Raw genomic sequence first — 17,314 nt, forward strand, 5'->3', positions numbered from 1 at the left:
GGTGGATTTTGACTTCCAATTTCTCAAACAATTAGATGCTCCTTCTTCACAGTTTTTTATTTTTATTTTTGACTTTGAGATAAATATGGTACTTTTCACTCCTCTATTGTTTTGAGAAACCTATGGGAAGAGGGATTTTCTTTGCTCCACGCGGCCTTGGTGCATTTTTTTATGCAGTGTCGCTAGGTGGCGGTGTAGCTGGAGGTCGCAAAGCAGCGTGCGAGAAGCGTCTCTTGATAGACTCCGGCAGCGGAAGAGGAAGCGGCACGTGCGGCGCTCTACGGTGGCCGAAGAACTGCTGCAGTTCTATTAGCTCTGAAGCCAGAAGTACCCCAGGAAGGTTCAGCAACAGCGGTGTCTGTAGTCGGAGCCCTGCGAAGGGCGCCCGGGCAGCCGGCACCATGGTGAAGGAGCAGTTCCGCGAGACCGATGTGGCTAAGAAAATGTAAGCCGCGGCCGGGAAGGGACGAGGATTGGGGTCCCGCGTCCCAGAGGGTTCCCGGTGAGGGACAATTGTTAAGAGAGAAAGAAGTTCCAGGATGGGGTTTCAGACCCTAGGGGGTTCCTGAACTACGGCAGGGAAAGTGGTATGGACCGAGCATTGTCGGAACGGGCGTCCTGGGCGCGAGGAGACAGTGGTGCATGCTGACCCAAGTTTGCCAGCTAGAAAGTGACTTCACAGGCAATTAGGTGACAGGATCAGAATCCAAGCTGCTATTCTAGGCCCTCTGCTTCAAAGCTTAATTATTAAGCCGTAGACCCTCTTCTTTATGAGTTTTTATGTTTTTTAAAGGCGGGTCCATTTTTTTTTTCCTCCGGCGAACCTTAGTACTGAGGCCATTGATGTACACTAAAGATTACCGGTTAATGCAGTATTTGCTGCTTGGTCTAATGGAGAGTAGAGAAACCAGCAATGGTTGTGGCTATTGCAACGACAAGCAGAGGGGATAACGGGCGCACACATAATGAATAAGTCCGGGCTTACCCTGTGGTAAGACCAGACCTTTTTCAAATCGCATATTGGGAGGACAGGGTGGCCTTGTAGCCGTGGAGCAGGGGACTTAACACTATGGTAGTCTTGCAGAGAGTGTCAGACTTTTGTCAGTGTTTGACCAGGACAGCGTTAGTGTAAGATTCCTCGTTCTGGGAGGCCATGGCAGGGATCCGGACTGGGAATGATGATGACCTGAACTAGGGGTGCGGGGTTAAGGATGGATGTGGGAACATGAGAGAGAAGCAATTTCAAAGAGCCTTAGGGTATGAAATGGAAAAGGGAAATGTAAGAGAGAAATGAGATTGACATCGTGATGTGTGTGATTGCCCTTCACTAGAACAGCTGCCTTACCTGGGTGACCTCCCAGCTGTTCTCAGTATCCACCCCTGCCAGACTTCACACCCGCCCTATACACAGAAAATACATTCTCTCCCAGCAGCCCAAGGATGCTGTTACCATGCAGATGAGGTCAAGTGTGTTGCCACAAGCCTATAATCCCAGCACTCAGGCCAAGGCAAGAGGACCATAAGTTTGAGGCTACCTGGAGCCACATAGCAAGACCCTTCCTTCATTTCAAAATAAAACTAGATCTATGTCACTTGGATCTTCAATAGCTCTCTATTACACTGACACTTAATTCTCTTCTGCTTCCAAGCCTCCTGCAGGCCTTACTAGACTCCTCTTGTACCCTTAGCTGACTGTGCCGTGTTGTGCTATTTCCATGTGGTTGCTTGACGATGCCCAGTGTCTGTGGGCCCAGGGATCTGCCTTCTGCTTCAAGTGTTCATTCTCTTAATTCCTTGTTGTGGGCTCCTGTCCTCCTTGGAGTTTAGCTAGAAGGTCAGTTTTGCAGAGGCCCAGACTGTACCATCCTGTGTCATTTTGGACAGTCCTCACGCCCTGGGACATTGGCTGTAACCCTCAGCAGCACTCATAAACAGACACTAAATGATGAGAATGCTCAGTCCATTAAGCAGAGTGGCACAGTTTCTCTAGGTAATCTATTTGGCCTCTTTTACTATGGTTTTGCTTGTTTGTTTGCTTGTTGGTTGGGTTTTTTTTTTTTTTTAAGAAAATAACAAGGGAGAAAGCCTGTACGTGTTCGGTATGGACAATATTTCAGATACACTGAATTGAAAATGCCGATACCCAGTTGACTAGAAGTGGCTAACCTAAAGAGATTTGGCAGATATCCATGTATACAGAGCCAGGATGATCGTACAATCAAAAGAAAATGAGGAGGGTTGTGACCCAGGATAAGGTGGGGTTCCAGTATTTAAATGATAGCAGTGGAAGAAGGAACTTCAAAAGACACTAAAGGCCTGGGCTGAGGTGGCGCACACCTTTAATCCCAGCACTCGGGAGGCAGAGGCAGGCGGATCTCTGTGAGTTTGAGGCCAGCCTGGTCTATAAGAGCTAGTTCCAGGACAGGCTCCAAAGCCACAGAGAAACCCTGTCTCGAAAACAGCAACAAAACAACAACAACAAAAGACACTAAAGGAATAACTAAATAAACACGTGGCACTAAAGGAGGAGCGTACAGTGGGAAGAGGCTTGTGTCGCGGGGTGCTGAGAACCGTGAGAGCAGAGAGGAGGAAGGAATTCCAGATTGGGTAGGGAGCAGGATGAACAACCAGTGTCTGCAGAGCAGTAAACTGAGAAAGTCATTCTGTTCATCATTAGATCAGGCACCAAGTGACCTTGGAGATGGATAACATTTCATGAAAACAGAAACTGTTTCCCATAGGGTAAAGGGTTGTTTTGAAGGAAGGCTTTGAGAAGTGAAAATCTTTTGGGGTCTGGTAGAACCAGTTTGTACAGAGAGTCGGGAGGGCAGAAGCTTTGGTGGGCCAAGTGTGTACCTGGACCCATGGGCTTTGGTGGGCTTTCCCTGTCTGTTTCCATTGCAGAAGCCATATTTGTTTTGGAATGAAGTCCCCCGAGGAGATGCGCCAGCAAGCACATATCCAGGTTGTCAGTAAGAACCTGTACAGCCAAGACAACAACCATGCCCCCTTGTTATATGGAGTGCTGGACCATAGGATGGTAAGGCCCTGTCCCTCCAGGATCTGACAATTGACCCACTTAATGAAGTGACTTCCCATATAGGAAGCAGTCAGGGTCTCTCCCTCCGCTCCCATCTTTGCATTAGGAACTCCAGCTTCTGTGTGACTGGTATAGACACACTGTAGCTTTGCGGCTGTTTGTGAGGATTGGGTTTTTATGCTCTCCACTAATGGTTGTGTGTACTTTCCTCCAAAGGGGACAAGTGAAAAGGACCGCCCCTGTGAAACCTGTGGGAAAAACTTGGCAGACTGTCTAGGCCACTATGGGTACATTGATCTCGAGTTGCCGTGCTTTCATGTGGGGTACTTCAGAGCCGTCATTGGCATCTTACAGGTAAGGGAGATTGAGCACTGCTTAGTCAGAGGCATTGGAGTAAATCCAGGAACTGTGAGTGAGGAGGGCTGTATTCAGGGGAAGTCTTTTGTTCGTTTGTTTTTCTGAGACACGGTTTCTGTTTCTCTGTGTAGCTGCGGGATGTTTTTATACTAAATACATAGTATTATTGTCTTAGTTAGGGTTTCTCTTGCTGTGAAAAGACATAATGACCAGAGGAACTCTTATAAAGAAAACTTTTAATTGTGACTCGCTTACAGTTTCAGAGGTTCAGTCTATTATCATCATGACGGGGTGCATGGTAATTTGGCAGGCTGACATGATGCTGGCTACTTCTTGGCTTGCGTGCAGCAGAAAGTTGACTGGGTGGTATCCTGAGCAGAGGAAACCTCAAGGCCCGCCCCCACAGTGACACACTTCCTCCAACAAAGCCACACCTCCTAATAGTGCCACCCCTATAAAATTATTGTGGCCAAGTACATTCAGACTACCACAATCATAATCTTGCATTATGTTAAATTCCTTACAGATTCTGTAATGTTTTACTTCCCTTGAGAAAGTAATAGCTGGCAGAGGAGATAGCTTAGTGGGTAAAGGCACTTGATGCCAAGTTTGACCACCTGAGTTCAGTGGCCAAGTCCCATGTTTAGGAGAGAATTGAGTCCTTCTGCCTGCCCTCTGACCTCTACACATAAGCTATAGATTGCATGCAGATATACACACACTCTCACACTAGAATAAATACTTGTTAAAAGAAAAGATACAATGAAAGTGGTAGTTTATTCATTGCAAGTAATGTTAAGCTAGACTTAACACACACTGTAATCCTAGCACTCAAGGAGAATCCCAGGTCCAAGGCCAGCTCGGGCTGTCTAATGAGACCTTGTCTTAAGGGCTCAAAAATCCAGATTCCAGTTGTTAAAAGCTATAGGGGTGGTAATGTCTGCCTGTAATCACAGGACTAGAGAGGCAGAGTCAGAAAGATTGAAAATTTGAAGCTAGCCTGAGACTTGAGGTGAGTTCAAGGTCAGCCTGAACTAAATAACAAGACCCTGTCCCAAAAACGAAGCTATGCATAGACGTTCATTGATAAGTACTTGCCTAGCATGCATAAGGTCCTAGGTTCAATTCCTCAGCACTGCCCAAAAATAATAACAGTTCAAATAATGCAGAAAGCATTAAGAAAGAGATGGCAACAAAATTTTGCCATCCGGCCTTGTGTACCGCCAACATCCTGAGAACACAGCTACCTCTATGTATGGACTTGGTTCGTGATAATTCACTCCATGTGCACAACAAAGAGGTGACAGTTAGCAGTATTATTACATTCACTTAATTTGTGTATACATATGTATGGGGGCACTCAGTGGGGGTCAGAGGAAGACACACAGGAATCAGTTTTCTCCTAATTTGTCGTTCTCAGGGATTGGACTCAGACTTGGCGCAAAGCACCTTTCCCATTTCGGTAGCTCCAGAGTGGCTTGTTTGTTTGTTTTTGAGACAAGGTTTCTCTGTAGCTTTGGTGCCTGTCCTGGAACTAGCTCTTGTAGACCAGGCTGGCCTCGAACTCACAGAGATCCACTTGCCTCTGCCTCCCCAGTGCTGGGATTAAAGGCGTGTGCCCCCTCCAAAGGGGAGGAATTTTCTAGTCTCTTACCTTTGTTTCCACTCTGTTTAATCTTTAAAAGATGATCTGCAAAACCTGCTGTCACATTATGCTGTCCCAGGAGGAGAAGCAGCAGTTTCTAGATTTCCTGAAGAGGCCTGGCCTGACCTACCTGCAGAAGCGGGGCCTGAAGAAGAAGGTCTCAGATAAGTGTCGGAAGAAAAGCACTTGTTCCTACTGTGGCGCCTTTAACGGTGAGGGGTGTCCAGAGGCTTTGCTCACTTCTTGTTTCATGGATTGGTTCTGCATGATTTTTTTTTTTTTTTTGATTTTCGAGACAGGGTTTCTCCGTAGCTTTTTGGTTCCTGTCCTGGAACTAGCTCTTGTAGACCAGGCTGGCCTCGAACTCACAGAGATCTGCCTGCCTCTGCCTCCCAAGTGCTGGGATTAAAGGTGTGCGCCACCACTGCCCGGCTGCATGATGTTTTAAAATCAGCCTTTTCCCTGTGAACTAGGCCCTGGTGTGTTACTGGGAAATGCCCCTCTCCGTTTTGATTGCTGTGTCAGTTTCATTAGACTATAACCTTTAGCCAGCAGAGCAAAGAACCTGACTTTTTCATCCTTGCTAAATGAACTCACTCTTATAGGTACTGTAAAGAAATGTGGTTTGCTGAAGATAATTCATGAAAAATACAAGACCAACAAAAAAGTTGTGGATCCCATTGTGTCAGATTTCCTGCAGTCCTTTGAGACAGCCATTGAGCACAACAAAGAGGTTGAACCACTGCTGGAAAGGGCACAGGTAAGCTTTCCCTTTGCCTGCAGCTCGCAAACATACAGGGACACCCATGTGCAGACACGTACCCTTGCACACAGTTTCTCCCTCCTCCACACTCCATCCCCAGTATGCCCACATTCAAGAAGACACGAGGGTCCGGTTATGTTGTCAGCTCAGCTCCCGTAGTGCTTCATGGACCTGAGAGGTGTGTGTCTGGCGCTGAGTTGATTGGACTGGCTTTGAGCTCCATGTGTTTGTTTGTTCTTCCCTTTAGTGGTTTCCTTTCCTCGTGGGCATGGGGTGGTAAATAGGGTCTCAGTGTGTAATACAGGATCTTCCATTCCCATCACTCCTCAGTCTCCTAAGCGCTGGGGTTACAGGCTTGTGCTGCCATACCCAGGTCGTGGGTGGAGCTGATTAGTCAAGCTCAGTCTGTGCCAGCCTGGTCCTTTGTGGGCAGCACCGTAGAATTGAACAGAAGTTATAGTCTGTCCCCAGAAGACTAGTGAGCACTCAAACTTATATCACACATAGTAGTTCTTTGGGCTTTGGGGGTTTCTTTTTTCTCTCTTTCTTTCATTTCAAGACAGGCTTTCTCTGTGAACAGCCCCCTACCTGTCCTGGAACTCTCTCTCTCTGTAGAACAGGCTGGCCTCAAACTCACAGGCTGTCTCTGCCTCCCCATTGCTGGGATTAAAGGCGTGCACCACCACTTCCTGGACAGATGTTTCTTTCTAACTTTGTTTCTCTCCAGATCCCTAGAGAAAATGTGTGTTGATGTCAACTTAAGTATAACATTTCATTATTGAAATGTAAGATTCAGTTAATAAAATTTCCAGAAAATTTCATAATTTAATAAGACACATAATGACCATTTTTTGTTTGTTTGTTTTTGAAACAGGGTTTTTCTATGTCAGTGGTTCTCAAGTTGTGGGGCTTACCCCCAAGGTTCGAGCAACCCTTACAAGGGTCACCCTAGACCATCGGAAAACACAGATATTTACTTGACAATTCATAGCAGTAGCATAGTTACAGTTGTGAAGTAGCATCAAAAATAGTTATATGGTTGGAGTCATCACAAAATGAGCTATATTAAATGGTTGAAGCATGGAGAAGGTTGAGAACCATTGCTATGTAGTCCTGGCTATCGTGGTGCTTACTATATAGACCAGGCTGGCCTGCCTTTGCCTCTTAAAAACAGGGATTAAAGGCATGTGACACCATACTTGACTCCAACCTTAGAATTTTTGGATATCTGATAATTTGCAGAGTTCTTAATAAGTTATTGATTCATAGCTTAACATTTTTTTCTTTTTTTTAATATTTATTTATTATGTATACAATATTCTGTCTGTGTGTATGCCTGAAGGCCAGAAGAGGGCGCCAGACCTCTTTACAGATGGTTGTGAGCCGCCATGTGGTTGCTGGGAATTGAACTCAGGACCTTTGGAAGAGCAGGCAATGCTCTTAACCACGGAGCCATCTCTCCAGCCCCCATAGCTTAACATTTTAAATATGTTTGTTAATTCTTTAAGATTTCATATATGCATACAATATATTTTCATCATGTTTACTCCCTGCTCTTCCCCCGAGCCCCCTTAGATCCACTGCCTATCCCGCCACAACGTCATGTTCTTTCTATTTTATTTTATTTTATTTTATTTATTTATTTATTTATTTTTGGTTTTTCAAGGCAGGGTTTCTTTCTGTAGCTTTGGAATCTGTCATGGAACTTTGTAGACCAGACTGGCCTCAGACTCACAGAGATCCGCCTGTTTCTGCCTCCTGAGTACTGGGATTAAAGGCATGTGTCACCACCACCTGACCTCTCTCTCTTTTAAATGACCCACCAAGTCAAATTTATGCTATCCATATTATCAAGAATATGGGGTCATCTGTTAACCCACCAGGAGCCACACCTTAAAGAAAACTGACTCTCCTTTCCCTAAAAGCCATAAACTATCAATGACTCCTTAGCTAGGGTGGAGTGTTGTGAGCCCTTCCCCCCCTTCACAACATAACACTTAATGAACTTAATTCAAAGATAATATAAGCTTATTAGGAAAAAAGCTGATTATAATAAAAAGAAACCAAAGTCAGTAGTTAGGTGCTTGCAAAAGAATTTCAGTTGAATGTCCAGAACCCACATGGGGTAGGGGAGCCAGTTGTGGTGGTATTTGCTTATAATCCCAGCTCGGGAAGCAGAGACAGGAGGAACCCCAGGGCTCGCTGGTCAGCTAGCCCTAGGCAGGTTTCTACCACATAGCAAGTTTTAGGCTACATGGGATCCTGCTTTCAAGGAAAGGGAAGGATGACTTTACCAACCTGTAGGAAACTAACCTACTATCTCTCTCGTCCTTCCTTCCTGCTTCCCATAGGAGAACTTGAATCCCTTAGTAGTTCTGAATTTGTTTAAGCGCATCCCAGCTGAAGATGTCCCTTTGCTTCTGATGAACCCAGAAGCTGGAAAACCCTCTGATTTGATTCTCACCCGGCTTCTGGTGCCTCCCTTGTGTATCAGACCCTCTGTCGTAAGTGATTTGAAGTCTGGAACCAATGAAGATGACCTCACAATGAAACTGACAGAGATCATTTTCCTAAATGATGTCATTAAAAAGGTCAGTGTTTCCTGTTGACTTGTGCCTTCTGCACTCAGTGAATCCGAGATGTTTGGTCACTGAAATGCAAGGAAGCTCAGAAAGCAGGTTTGTTTCTAACCTTTCTGTACTCAGCACCGGATCTCAGGAGCCAAGACACAGATGATCATGGAGGACTGGGATTTCCTGCAGCTGCAGTGCGCCCTCTACATCAACAGTGAGCTCTCCGGCATCCCTCTCAACATGGCACCCAAGAAGTGGACTCGAGGCTTTGTGCAGCGCCTGAAGGGAAAGCAGGGTAGGTCCCCGACAAGGTCACCATTGTCACCTGTTGAGGGAGTATACGTCTGTTCGGATCCCCCCCCCAAACAGCACGGGGTGTGTCATGGGACTCATGGTGGTTTTGATTTATTTAGGTCGATTTAGAGGTAATCTCTCAGGGAAGAGGGTGGATTTTTCTGGCCGAACAGTCATCTCCCCTGACCCCAACCTCCGGATTGATGAAGTAGCTGTGCCAGTTCACGTGGCCAAAATTCTAACGTTTCCTGAGAAGGTAAATGCCGTTCAGCTGCCCAGGTCTTTGTTTTCAATGCAATGTTTCCATTGATATTTCATGCAGAGCTCCAGCTTTGTGAAAATACCTAGTTCCACTTTGTTGATGAGTTTTTAAAAATGAGTGTTCTGTCTGCATGTACATCTGCAGGCCAGAAGGGGACGTCGGAATTCATTACAGATGGTTGTGAGCCATCATGTGGTTGCTGGGAACTGAACTCAGAACCTCTGGAAGAGCAGCCAGTGCTCTGACCTGCTGAGTCATCTCTCCAGCTCATCCCACTTTGTTAAACATACACAGCCTCTGTAACAGCTACACTGGTACAGTCATAGTTGTAGTTGTGGTAGTTGTGTTCTCCTTTGGGTTTTTTTGTTGTTGCTGTTTGTTTGTTGCAGAGGTAGAGTTCCAGCCTGGGACCATGTGTGCCAGGCTTGTCAGAACTTGGCCACTGACCTCCACCCTGCTCAGTGGACCAAGAATGGAATCTCACTGACTCGAAGGAGACAATTCTTGTAAAACAGCTATATTTAATAATAGGTTTTTATTTTTAAGTGCTTTTTGGGTTTGGTTTGAATTGGTTTGGGGTTTTGAGACAGGGTCTCACTATGTAGCTATAGCTGTCCTGAAATCCACTCTGTAGACCAGGCTGGCCTTGAACTAAGAGAGCTCTGCCTGCCACTGCCTCCCAAGTGTTAGGATTCAAGGTGTGTGCCACCTTGCCTGGATCAGCTTTTTTTTCTTTCTTTCTTTTTTGAAACCGGGCTTCTCTGTAGCTTTGGAGCCTGTCCTGGAACTCGCTTGTATACCAGGCTGGTCTTGAACTCACGGGTCCACCTGTCTCTGTCTCCCGAGTGCTGGAATTAAAGGTGTGCACCACCACCACCACCAGGCTCAGCTTTTTAAATTTTTAAAGGGGTGATGGATAAAGTACTTAAGTTTCTTTGTATTCTGTTTTTGGTTTTAGTGTTGTGTGTGTATACGTGCATAAGTGTGAGTGCACGTGTCTTAGAGTGTGCATGTGGAGATCAGAGAACAAATTTCAGGAGTCAGTTCTTTCCACAGTGAGTGCAAGTGATTGAGCGTAGCTCCTCAAACCTGCTGGCAAGTGCTTTTAATAAACCATTGAGCTGTCTCTGTCAGTTAGAGAGAGCTGCAAATGAAAAAAAGAGTGTTTTTATATCTGTAGAATAATCTTTTTTCCCCAGTGCTAAAGACAAAACTGAAGCCTCAAAGCTGGAAAACCACCCTACGCCCATTCCGATGTGTTTTAAAACAGAAGGGCATGCCCATCCATTTCAGGCTTTCCCTAAACACTAGACACACTCAGTCGGTTCTCAGTTCAGTCAGTGTCATCTAGCCATTCTGGTTTGCGCGTTTTGGTGATGTGAGCATTTTCATATGAGTAACCCCTGTATCATGCTTTGTGTTTATGAATACATCCACTCCACCTCTATGCTACGGCTTTTTCCCCCACTGACAACACTTTCAACACCTTTGTTTCTTTAATCCTCACATTCTAAAGTATTTCACTGAAAAAAATTTTCTAAATTTTTAAAAAACAAAACTGTAGCCGGGCAATGGTGGCGCACGCCTTTAATCCCAGCACTTGGGAGGCAGAGGCAGGCGGATCTCTGTGAGTTCGAGACCAGCCTGGTCTACAAAGCTAGTTCCAGGACAGGCTCCAAAGCCACAGAGAAACCCTGTCTCGAAAAACCAAAATAAATAAATAAATAAATAAATAAACAAAACAAAACTGTGCTTCTTGTTTGTTTGTAGATTTTGTGCTCTAGCCATCCAAAAACTTGTAGTCACAAAATTGTCAAAATAATAATAAGTATTCAGTCCTTCCTGCTTAGTTTTCTTGGGATAGGTTGTTAGTTTTTAAACTGTAAAACTACCGGTCTTTTGAATGCTGTTCTGTCTCATCCAGAAAGCCTGCAGCAGTCTGCGTTCAGCTCATACTCTTTGAGTATAAGATTTGGTTACAGCGGCCCCCACTCTGAGCTCTGTGTGGAGACCTAGACCACCGCAGGGCCTGGTAATAAAGCTTGCTGATTAGCTGCATACATGAGGTTAATAGACAGTCTAGATCGTCAATACTTGTCATAAACCTGTTCCAAATGTTCTCATTTGAATGAAGAATGATCTGATTCTTCCCCTTGAAACCGTTGACCAAGAAGTTACAGAGCATGGCTAGCACAGGCCACAGCCCGTGGTTCTGCTGCCGTATCTTCACTTAGAGCCTGGTGAAAGTTGGCAGATTCCGTTCTAGTACAGCATCATACAGTCCAGTGCACATGCGGAGACTAGAGACCAAGGTCTAGAGCTGTCTGCCATGTGTCAATACTGTGGGCCACAGCTGCCTCGTGGTGGCTCGCTTTCTCTTAGAACCCGTACAATGAACAGCTGTTGTTCTGAGCACTGCTAACTAGCTTATAGGAAGGAAAGATTGTCTTACTGTGTTTCTTATCACGGTCCTGTAGGTAAACAAAGCAAACATCAATTTTTTGAGGAAACTGGTTCGAAACGGCCCTGATGTTCACCCAGGAGCCAATTTCATCCAGCAGAGACACATGCAGATGAAAAGGTAAGACCTTCCCAGTCGTGAGGGGTTAACCTGCCTGATGGTGCTGTTCACTAGAACTGTGGAATGCATTGCAGATAGTGGCTGGCATTTTGGTGTGTGGACCGTAGATGTTTAAATTGAATGGTCCTGTGTCTGTCGTCTGATCACTGAATATGCATGAAGTATTGTTCTTTTACATGTGACGTTTTTAGAATCCCTTGAGATACAATTGTGTTGTTTTGTATGTCACTGGGCTCTTGAGGATCTCTCATTGGTGCTCATTTCACCAAGTTTGGCTTGTACAGCCAGGTGAGGTGACCAGCAGGGGTTTATGCCATGGGGGTTTAAGGATCCTGTAGAAAAAGGAATATTACTGTATTTCAATGATTCCAAAACAAAATACATTAATATTTTAACATCCATTTCTCATGCATCTGGAGACTAAATCCAGGGCTTTGAGGGTGTACTGCTATGTACTGCTGAGCTGTACCACCAGCTCCCAGCACTCTCTTGGTAAAAATAGGGTCTTACTGGGCGGTGGTGGCGCACGCCTTTAATCCTAACCCTCGGGAGACAGAGGCAGGTGGTTCAAGACCAGCCTGGTCTACAGAGCGAGTTCCAGGACAGCCGCGGCTACATAGAAAAACCCTGTCATAAAGAAAGGGAGGGAGGGAGGAAGGGAGGGAGGGAGGGAGGGAGGGAGGGAGGGAGGGAGGGAAGGAAGGAAGGAAGGAAGGAAGGAAGGAAGGAAGGAAGGAAGGAAGGAAGGAAGGAAGGAAGGAAGGAAAATGGCATATGTCTGTAGTCCCAGCATTTGGAAGGTCAGTGCAGGAAGTTCACAAGTTCCAGGTCAGCCTGGGCTACATGAGAAGACCTTGACTCAAATAAGTCAGAAAGATGGTAGTGTCTTACACATCAGTTTCTGCTCTGAGTGCGGGAAACGTGGTGGGAGAACTTAGTTTAGAGACCTTATGTGTGTGTCCTGCTTGCTCAGGTTTCTGAAATACGGAAACCGAGAAAAGATGGCTCAGGAGCTCAAGTTTGGTGACATCGTAGAGAGACACTTAATAGATGGAGATGTGGTGTTGTTCAACCGGCAGCCCTCGCTGCACAAGCTGAGCATCATGGCCCACCTGGTAAGTGAGGTGCTCCTCTTAGGTTTATAGCAGTGTGAGGTGCTCCTCTTAGGTTTATAGCAGTGTGAGGTGCTCCTCTCAGGTTTATAGCAGTGTGAGGTGCTCCTCTTAGGTTTATAGCAGTGTGAGGTGCTCCTCTTAGGTTTATAGCAGTGTGAGGTGCTCCTCTCAGGTATATAGCAGTGTGAGGTGCTCCTCTTAGGTTTATAGCAGTGTGTGTTTGCATTCATGGAGAACAAGCTGGAAAGATAGTTTCTCTTTTCCCAGGTGCGTCCCAGAGATCAAACTCAGGTGGACAGGATAAGACTTTGATTTTAACTTTAAATTTAATCTTTTAGATTTTATGTATATGTGTGTGGGGGTGGGTGTATCTGTGTGTATGCAGGAAAGTGTGAAAACCTGAAGAGGGCATGGGATCCTCTGGACTGGGTTTCTTTCTTTTTTTTTTTAATTAATTAATTTATTTATTTATTTTATTATGTATATAGTATTCTGTTTGTGTGTATGCCTGCAGACCAGAAGAGGGCACCAGACCTCATTACAGATGGTTGTGAGCCACCATGTGGTTGCTGGGAATTGAACTCAGGACCTTTGGAAGAGCAGGCAATGCTCTTAACCGCTGAGCCATCTCTCCAGCCCTGGACTGGGTTTCTAGGCAGTTGTGAGAGGCCCAAAATTGGTGATGAGAAGCAAACTTGAAGTGCTCTGGAGTAGCAAGTCCTTCTAACCTCAGAACCATCTCCAACCTCTCCCTTCAATGCTTTTAAGATGTGAGGTCTAAGATTCATACACAACATTACAGTGGTACAGATCTATTTGAGAGTTGATGTGAAAATCACTGGAATTGTTTCATTTTGCTAAAGAAGATGTGTGTGGCCGGGCGGTGGTGGCACACGCCTTTAATCCCAGCACTCGGGAGGCAGAGGCAGGCGGATCTCTGTGAGTTCGAGACCAGCCTGGTCTACAAGAGCTAGTTCCAGGACAGGCTCCAAAACCACAGAGAAACCCTGTCTCGAAAAACCCCCCCCCAAAAAAAAAAGAAGATGTGTGTGTTGTACACACAGCTTTATATAAAACAGGCAAAAATTGATTTGATTTTGCTTTTGCCTTTAACTTAGCAGCTAAAACCAGGTGGTGGTGGTGCATGCCTTTAATCCCTGCAGTTGGGAGGCAAAGGCAGGTAAATTTCTGAGTTCAAGGCCAGCCTGGTCTACAGAGTAAGTTAGTTCCAGTACAGCCAGGGCTCTTACACAGAGACATTTTGTCTCGAAAAACCAAAACAAGAAACTTAGCCACTGAAATGCTTGAGAGATTTGAAGAGTGGGTTTCTTGAGGCGTGTCGAGTGCTTAGTGGCAGAGTGGCTTTGAAGAATGCTGTGGGCTGTGGGCTCACTTGCAGATGTGGCTTTGCTATTGCTTTTCACCCCTGTAAGCTTGAAATGAGTCTAAAGGCTCAGCTTTTTGACAGGGCTGATGTATAGATGGTACTGGCTATTATTGCTCTTGGTTTGTATAAGGGATGTTCATTGTGTTCTGGCCACCCCACTCTGGCTGATGCTAAGGGAAAGATTCAGATACTTGAGACTACACAGGAGGCCCCAATTTCTAATTTCTTTCCTTTATCACGTGTTATCCAGACTTCTTTTTTAATCATTTTTTTATATGCATTGGTGTTTTGCCGTGGGTGTTGGGTCCGCTGAAACTGGAGTTACTGACAGGTGTGTGCTGCGATTTGAACCCTGGTCCTCTGGAAGAACAATCAATGCTCTTTACAGCTGAGCCATCTTTCCAGCCCCATCCAGACTTCTTTAATGAACGTATTTCCTCTGCTCTTAGGGCAGCGGCTCACCCTGAAGAACAGTTCACAAAGGAAGGGTAGTATCCATGGCTAGTTCTTTTCCCTTCATTATCAGTCTGGGGAGTTGAGAATCACTGACTTCCAAATTCCTTACTTGGTAGACTTACATTTCTTGCTTTGGGGCTTCTTCTATAATAAACTATATTTGAAACTTTGTTAATACTGAGGATTGTAGACTGTATATATTGTCTCCTGTGTTGGTATTTGCCTTATAGTATGTTAAATTTACTTGGCTAATTTACAAGTGATTTGTGTTTATCACAAAAGAATAAATAGAAGTTTACTTCCTTAAAGTACCTAGTTTTCTAGGCAATGTTTGTTTTTTCTTTATGGCTTGAAACAAGGAAGCTTTTGGGTGCTCATATTTTGTTTTGGTGTTCCACAGGCCAGGGTCAAGCCCCACCGGACCTTCAGATTCAATGAATGTGTCTGCACCCCCTACAATGCAGACTTCGATGGGGATGAAATGAACCTTCATCTTCCCCAGACAGAGGAGGCCAAAGCCGAGGCCCTTGTTCTCATGGGGGTAGGTAGTGGGATATTACGTGTGAGTTGGGCCCCACATGAAACAGTAGTGCAGGTCCCAAGCCCAGAGAAGTCGGGCCTCTCTGTTCTCACGCATGCTACAAGGCTTGTGCTCTTCCGTCTGGTTTTCTCATTGGGTCCCTTTGAGCCTCTGAACAGTCTTGTGAGTTAGTAACAAGTGCTTTTTAGGGTGGGACGGCATTTTCTGATCTGTACTTCGGATTCTTGGGAGGAAATGTGGACACGAGTAACATCTGTGAAACTAGCTGGGGGTGACGCGCGCCTCTAATCCCAGCACTCAGGAGGCAGAGGCAGGCGGATGGATCTCTGTGAGGTCCAGGCCAGACAGCCAAGGCTACACAGAGAACAAAAAAGAAAGCTGGGCAGTGGCCTTTAATCCCAGCACTCTGGAGGCAGAGGCAGGCGGATCTCTGGGAGTTCAAGGCCAGCCTGGTCTACAAGAGCTAGTTCCAGGACAGGCACCAAAGCTACAGAGAAACCCTGTCTCGAAAAACCAAAAAAAAGAAAAAAAGAAAAAGAAAGAAAATAAACTAAATAGCCTGAATGGTGGCACATTGCATTCCTGTAATCCCAGCACTTAAGAACCTGAGCTACAGAGTGAGACCCAGCCCACTTGAGGCAGAGACAAGAACATTATGAGTTCAAAACCAACATGAGCTACATGATCCTGTCTCAAAAAAGGGGGGGAAAATTGCACAGTGCCAGTATGAGTGTGGGGGGAGGTGCCCTTCTAAATGGGTTGCTCAGTATGTCGTCAATGAAAACTTCCCGAAGCGTATTCCATGCTGCTCTGGCCTCTTAAAGGGCACTGTGCTCTTTTGTCTTCCAAACTTAAAATGAGTCCGCTGTGGCTGCAGAGGTTCTATGATAGGGAGATTCATGCCTGCTCTTAGGACTTGGTCTCTGCCTCTTGTACCATCCACACTGCCTCTCCTACATCCTGCTGTACATGGCACTATTAGGTGTCTTCTGTGTAGGACTGTGCCATTTTAGTAATTCCTGAATATTGACTTGTATAGCTTTGGACTTGTGGGTTTTAACTGGGACCTAGGTATGTTGTCTATGTTAGTGCTGAGCTCATGAGCTCAAGAGGTCCTCCTGTCTCAGTCTCCCTCGTGGCCAAGAGTACACATATTATACCACATCTGGTTTGAGTATTTTCCCCCTTGTAAGTACCCCCTATTTCTACCTGTAAAATCCACTTGTAGAGACAGTCTGGCTGTGGCGCTATGGTGAATTCTTCCCTGGCATGCCCGAAGCCCTTAATTCATTGCTGACCCCACTAAAAGTAAGTAAATAAAATTTAATTACACTTGACAACTAAGCCACACTTCCAGCCTCCCCATTTCTTTGCTGAGATGGGCTTGCTCGGTAGCCCAGGCTAGCCTAGAACTTACTGTAATCCTCCTACATCTGTTCCTAACACTAGGGTAACAGACATATTTGTAGTTCTTTTTTTTTTTTTAAAGCAAAAAGCACATGCTGATTTTAAATTAAAGATAATAGTAAAATGTTTTCAGGAATAACAGCCACCACTCAACCAGTTAAACTTTGCCTGTCAGGAGCCATACTGCTGTCTTTTTTTGTAAGAACTTATTAAAATAACAATCATAAAGTACGAGTTTCCCTGGAGAAATCTTGATCTGGCACTATGCGCAGCAGTTCTCAGTAAGGCATATAGGGCCCAGCATGGATATTGGCCCAGAGTGTGCAGAGTCACAGAATCATGAGACCCCACCCCATGTCCCTAACTTCAGACCACCTGCTATCTTCCCTCTGCGAGGGTCGGTAAACCTCGGTGAGTGTGCATGGACCACTCCAGGTGCAGGGTCGTTACCATGAGATAGCTCACAAATGAGAATAAAAGGTCTCTGAGCCTTGGGCATGGTAAGGAGGCCTAGAAAACCCAGAGATACACAGGAACTCCTCCACATTTCTTGTGGACGTTAGAAGAGTCCCACTGTGACAAGAGACCTCTGCTTGCTCTCAATGTGTTACGATCTAAAGAGAAATCACTGGTTTTCCTGTCATTGTGGAGAAACATGGGCGTGGTTGATGTGAGAGGTCACACAGCTCTCACAGAAGGGAATGTTCTTAGCTGGTCTTGGCTACACTTGTTAACGCCAGTGCTCACAAAACTGAGGCAGGAGGATCACTGTGAGTTCCAGGCCAGCCTAGGCTACAGAGTAAGCCCCTACTAGGGAACTTTTCTTTTCCCTTGATCAACAAGGGAACTGCACGGTATAGTAAGACTGCTGGGGTGGAGACCTCTCAACAGCC

General features: G+C 45.5%; 1 protein-coding gene across 1 annotated transcript in view; it reads left to right on the forward strand.

The window, feature by feature from the left end:
* The first annotated feature begins 294 nt into the window (after nucleotides 1-294).
* Nucleotides 295-17,314, forward strand: part of Polr3a (RNA polymerase III subunit A) — a 39,655-nt gene continuing 22,635 nt past the window's right edge. Inside the window, exons 1-11 of the mRNA XM_057770082.1 lie at nucleotides 295-445; nucleotides 2,905-3,040; nucleotides 3,257-3,394; nucleotides 5,083-5,254; nucleotides 5,648-5,802; nucleotides 8,157-8,396; nucleotides 8,511-8,673; nucleotides 8,792-8,928; nucleotides 11,412-11,515; nucleotides 12,489-12,630; nucleotides 14,874-15,014. Of these exons, the coding sequence (XP_057626065.1) occupies nucleotides 402-445; nucleotides 2,905-3,040; nucleotides 3,257-3,394; nucleotides 5,083-5,254; nucleotides 5,648-5,802; nucleotides 8,157-8,396; nucleotides 8,511-8,673; nucleotides 8,792-8,928; nucleotides 11,412-11,515; nucleotides 12,489-12,630; nucleotides 14,874-15,014 (1,572 nt within the window). The 5' untranslated portion in view covers nucleotides 295-401. The remainder of the gene's footprint in view (nucleotides 446-2,904; nucleotides 3,041-3,256; nucleotides 3,395-5,082; nucleotides 5,255-5,647; nucleotides 5,803-8,156; nucleotides 8,397-8,510; nucleotides 8,674-8,791; nucleotides 8,929-11,411; nucleotides 11,516-12,488; nucleotides 12,631-14,873; nucleotides 15,015-17,314) is intronic.

The sequence above is a fragment of the Chionomys nivalis genome, chromosome 5 (genome assembly GCF_950005125.1).
Source record: "Chionomys nivalis chromosome 5, mChiNiv1.1, whole genome shotgun sequence".
In the NCBI taxonomy this organism is placed as follows: Eukaryota; Metazoa; Chordata; class Mammalia; order Rodentia; family Cricetidae; genus Chionomys; species Chionomys nivalis.